Raw genomic sequence first — 4,553 nt, forward strand, 5'->3', positions numbered from 1 at the left:
AAAGAAAATATCATATGCTTTAGTTGATAAAGTTTTATTTTGTTTATATAAAATATATATTTTTTTTAAAAAGATATAGTTGAAATAAAAGTTTTAAGAAGTATTTCATAAACCAAATGAAACTTTAGGGATTATATTATAATTTACTGTAAGCATTTTCAAACTTAATTTAATATTCTAATTATAATTACAATACATTAAAATTATCCATAATGTGAATTAATATAAATATTTAGAATTTTTCATCCATTAAATACGTAAATTTTAATTTGAAATATATATTTTCATAAATATAGTTTGATATTTTATTAAGATTTATAGAAATTTGGATAGAAATTTAAATGGAGCGCTAATTTGCATATGATGAATAGTGGGGGATGAAATTATTCTAATTTTGAATGGTCCATTGTATCTCCATTACGTTTCTAATCGCGAGATTACCAACCTATTAGCTGACAATATTCCTTATCAAGCAACCAACCACATCACTGTCGGATTATCAGAAAATGTCATATTTATCTTTATCTTCTTATAGTATAAAAGGAAAGGGATCACAAAAGTAAAGGTACGCTATTCTCTAACACTAAAAGCTCTAAGTAATTCGTCGTATTCTCTCTACTCTTCAAGATATTGACTTGAGCATTAGAGTAGCTGTCGTGGACATCCACCATCACCTCATATTCTCTTCCTTACAAGTTCTAACCAATCACAGCATAGCTCCAATCACAGCATAGCTCCATTCCAGCCATATCATCAATCTAACCTCAATAACATCATTTGATTTCATTGCCAGGATGTCCTTTGAATCCCCTCTATTCATTTGGATTACGTTTGGTCTCCTACTCATTTCCTCAAAGAGAAAACCCTCTCCCTTTTCACTCTCTAAATGGCTAGTAGTTCTCGAGCTGCTGCTAATATTGCTACCAACGAGGGTGTTATCATTTCTTCCGCCCTTGACAATAGAGAAAAAACGCCCCCCGTGGTCAATGAGGTAGACCTCAATAATTTAAACTAAAAACAGATACTCCAGTACATCCAAAGGCTACAGACTACTCTCAAGTAGTATAAGGCTCGGGAAGAGGCATCAAACATAGCTCCCGAAGAAGGGAGGAAGTCTCTATAGACACCCGAAGGACTCCAATAGAAGCGGTCAAAATACAGCCTAAGGAAAAGGCTGAATCTGATGATGAATCAAACGAAGCTCCGAAAGGCATTAATTGAAATGTAATACGAGTCGTGCAAAGGTACCAAAAGGAATAAGAGGAGAATTTTAGCTTAGATGGAGCCTCGCCTCTTTCGAAAGAAATTTTAGTAGAAACCTTTCCAACAAAGTTCAAATTGCCTAGTCTGGACATGTATGACAAAACAGGAGATCCCAGAAGCCACCTAGCGATAGCTTTAGGATGTCAACGACTTTTTATTGTGCCGAGTGTTTCCATCAACTCTTACAGGTTTGACTTAGAAATGGTACCAATATCTGAGTTCAGGTTCAATAAAAAACTTTACACAGTTTTCCATGTTATTTAAATCTAGATTTATTACTTGCATACCTCCTAAAATGCTTTCCTTTGACTTGTGGAAGATCTGCTAGGGAGAAGGCAAGTCTTTAAGAAGTTTTATCTCACATTTTAATGCTGAAGCAATACAGATGGAGGAGTCAAACCATGAGATAGCGTGTGAAGCATTGAAGAAAGTAACCCGCAATGTCAAATTCATGGATTCCTTAATTAAAAATCCAGCCGCGACGTATCAACAGTTGATAGATAAAGCTCAGAAGTGTATTAGGCTGGATGATGAAATCCAAGCGTTAAAAGAAGACAAGATGGCAACTCAAAAGCAAAATCAAAGGTCCAAGAGGCAAGGACATGAAGGAGATCATAGGAGTTATATCATCTCTCGAAGGAGGAATGATCAAAATAAGTATAAGAATTATACTCCGTTAAACGACTCACGAATTTGTATTTTGATGTGGATCAGGAAAAAAGATATAGAAATCAGGTGGTTGTCTAAGCTCAACCTCGAGAAAGCAGAGAAACGAGATAGAACAAAGTATTTTCGCTTCCACAAAGATTGTGGTCATACGATAGAAGAATGTCAGCAACTAATGATGAGATTAAGAGGCTGATAAGGGACAAAACTCTTCAAAAATTCACTAAGAAGGGAAGGGAAGAAAGGAGACTTGAGTCCGAGGAAACAACTCTTGGAACAACCCTTGAATAAGAACCTGTAGGAGTCATACATGTAATAGCGAAAGGATCTAGGGATGATAAGGAAAAGTAAGTAGACCACATATGTAGTTACCAATCTGGTAAGTTGAAAAAAAGACCTTTTTAAGTCTCAGAGGTCATTCGCCCATAAGTTTTATGAGCTAGCTAAATTAAGAAGTCGAGTGATCTTTCATTTCCGATATATTTGTAACATAAGAGCATTCTTTTAATAATAAAGTTAATGAGATATTTTCATATGTTGTGTTTTTCAGTGATAAGAAACGATGGGAGTGCCTTGCTAAAAAAAAAAGGATTAAGGAGACAAGAATAGGCCACAAGGCAAGTTTCGCCAAGCCAGGTCACAAGGCAGGTTCCACTAGACCATTCGGGCGTTGGTCCCATTAAACAAGGCTACAAGGCGAGTCTTTTGCCAGACCATCCGGACGTTGGTCCCACTAAATAAGGCCACAAGGCGGGTTTTGCCAGACCATTCAGGCGTTAGTCCCACTAAACAAGGCCATAAGCGGGTTTCGCCAGGCTAGGTCATAAGATGGGTTTCGCCAAACCATCCGGGCGATGGTCCCACTAAACAAGGCCACAAGGCGAGTTCCGCGAGGCAAGGTCACAAGACGAGTTCTGCCAAACCATCCAGGCATTGGTCCCACTAACTAAGGCAACAAGGCGAGTTCCGCCAAGCTAGGTCACAAGGCGAATTTTGTTAGGAGAGGTCACAAGGCGGGTTCTACTAGACCATCTGAACGTTATCCCACTAAACAAGGCCACAAGGTAGGTTCTACCAAACGAAGTTACAAGGCAGGTTTTGCTAAACCATACGAGTGTTGGTCGCACTAAATAAGACCACAAGACGAGTTCCATCAAGCTAGGTCACAAAAGGCATATTCCGCCAAACCATCCGGTTGTTGGTCCCACCTAGCAAGGCCACAAGGCAGGTTCTGCCAGGACATGTCACAAGGCGGGTTCAACCAAACCATCCGGGTATTGGTCCCACTAATCCAAAGTGATTATTAGGGGCCTAAGGCAAGTTTCCCCCAGTGTTAATCTCTTATAAGAAATCCTAAGGCATGCCCAAGGCCATTGGGTGGGTAGAAGCCAGGCCAAAAAAGTGGGTGAGGGCCCCCAATCAAAGGCTTTATGCTAAGCCACTAGGCAGGTATTGCCAAATTCAATTATCAGGAGATAGCCCCATGGGAGAATATTGAGATATTCAAGGCCTAATTACAAAGCGATTGTTTATGAGCAAGTACTGGCCTCAAGGTCATGAGAAATCCCATAGGATATTTAAGATCAAAGGCAAGTATACGCTAGGCCATATGTCTGGGTGTTATCCCCATTGTTCAAACTAAGTATTACTACTATAGTAGACAAGTGTTAACCCTTGGCAATTCTTTAAAAAGGAAGAAATTTTTTAAGTCTTGAAAGATGGTTGTAAACAAGCATAGGGTATACAGACACTTAGTAAAAATAAATGACAAAATATATTTTATTTAAATCACAAAAGATTACATAGGAGGAGGGATATTTTCAGATTCCCTCACCCGAGTCTCTATTACGTTAGTATTCTTTACATCTATTATATTATCTTTAGAGACTCGGTAATTAGGATTGTCCTCAACACGCCCCTCCTCCTCTTTAGTCGCATCCTCCTCCTCAGGAAAGATATTGTCTATCCAGAAAAAATCATCAGAAGGAAACTGCTTTACCAGCTCCTTCCTTACCGAATCTTGGCCTTGAACAAACATCTCCCCACCCAGAGCTATTGTCTCCTACAGCCCTACCTTAAGCTCAGCCACTCTGGTAGAAGTAGCCCGAGCCCCTTCAGCTTGAGCTTGTAACTCCAGGACTTGGCGATGCAATAGGACCACCTGATCCTCGGTAGATTTTGCTCGATTCTTAAGGCCCAGCTTGAAAGCATTGGCCTCATCCAGATAAGCCCGAAGCTTATCCACTAACTCCAGGGTCTCCTTCATGGTACACTCTGTAACGACCTGGAAATCGAACCACTACCGGCGCTAGGATCTATATCGACTTAAGGTCACCGGGACCCGTAGCAAGCCTACTATACATCCTGTACACCTGATAAAATCCCATACTTGATCAACATTTTCATAAAAACTTTAAACTTTTCATATACAACGCTTGACCTGTGCATGCACCATAACATTAAACATACAAACCCCATACTAGAGCCCTCATCAAATGCTCTAGTGGGGCAACATAACATATGTCAAGCCTGGTTCAACATAACTTAACATTAAAACATTTCATAAGATCATGTACAAAAGGGATTAACCATACATTAGGGCCAAGCACAATACTAATCCTCAA

The 4,553-nt window shown here is 39.4% G+C and overlaps 1 protein-coding gene across 1 annotated transcript; it reads left to right on the plus strand.

The window, feature by feature from the left end:
* Window positions 1–886: 886 nt before the first annotated feature.
* On the plus strand, window positions 887–2,125 carry LOC110608890. Its single transcript, XM_021748174.1, has 2 exons — window positions 887–991; window positions 1,649–2,125. The coding sequence occupies exons 1-2, from the start codon at window positions 887–889 to the stop codon at window positions 2,123–2,125; spliced, it is 582 nt and encodes a 193-aa protein (XP_021603866.1).
* Window positions 2,126–4,553: the final 2,428 nt, after the last annotated feature.

The sequence above is a fragment of the Manihot esculenta genome, chromosome 1 (assembly GCF_001659605.2).
Source record: "Manihot esculenta cultivar AM560-2 chromosome 1, M.esculenta_v8, whole genome shotgun sequence".
NCBI classification, from domain to species: domain Eukaryota; kingdom Viridiplantae; phylum Streptophyta; class Magnoliopsida; order Malpighiales; family Euphorbiaceae; genus Manihot; species Manihot esculenta.

Coding starts and splice junctions, on each gene's coding strand:
- LOC110608890 (XM_021748174.1), top strand. CDS start 887: ATGGCTAGTAGTTCTCGAGCTGCTGCTAATATTGCTACCAACGAGGGT. Junction 992..1,648: donor CGCCCCCCGTGGTCAATGAG/GTAGACCTCAAT, acceptor GAAGCAATACAG/ATGGAGGAGTCAAACCATGA.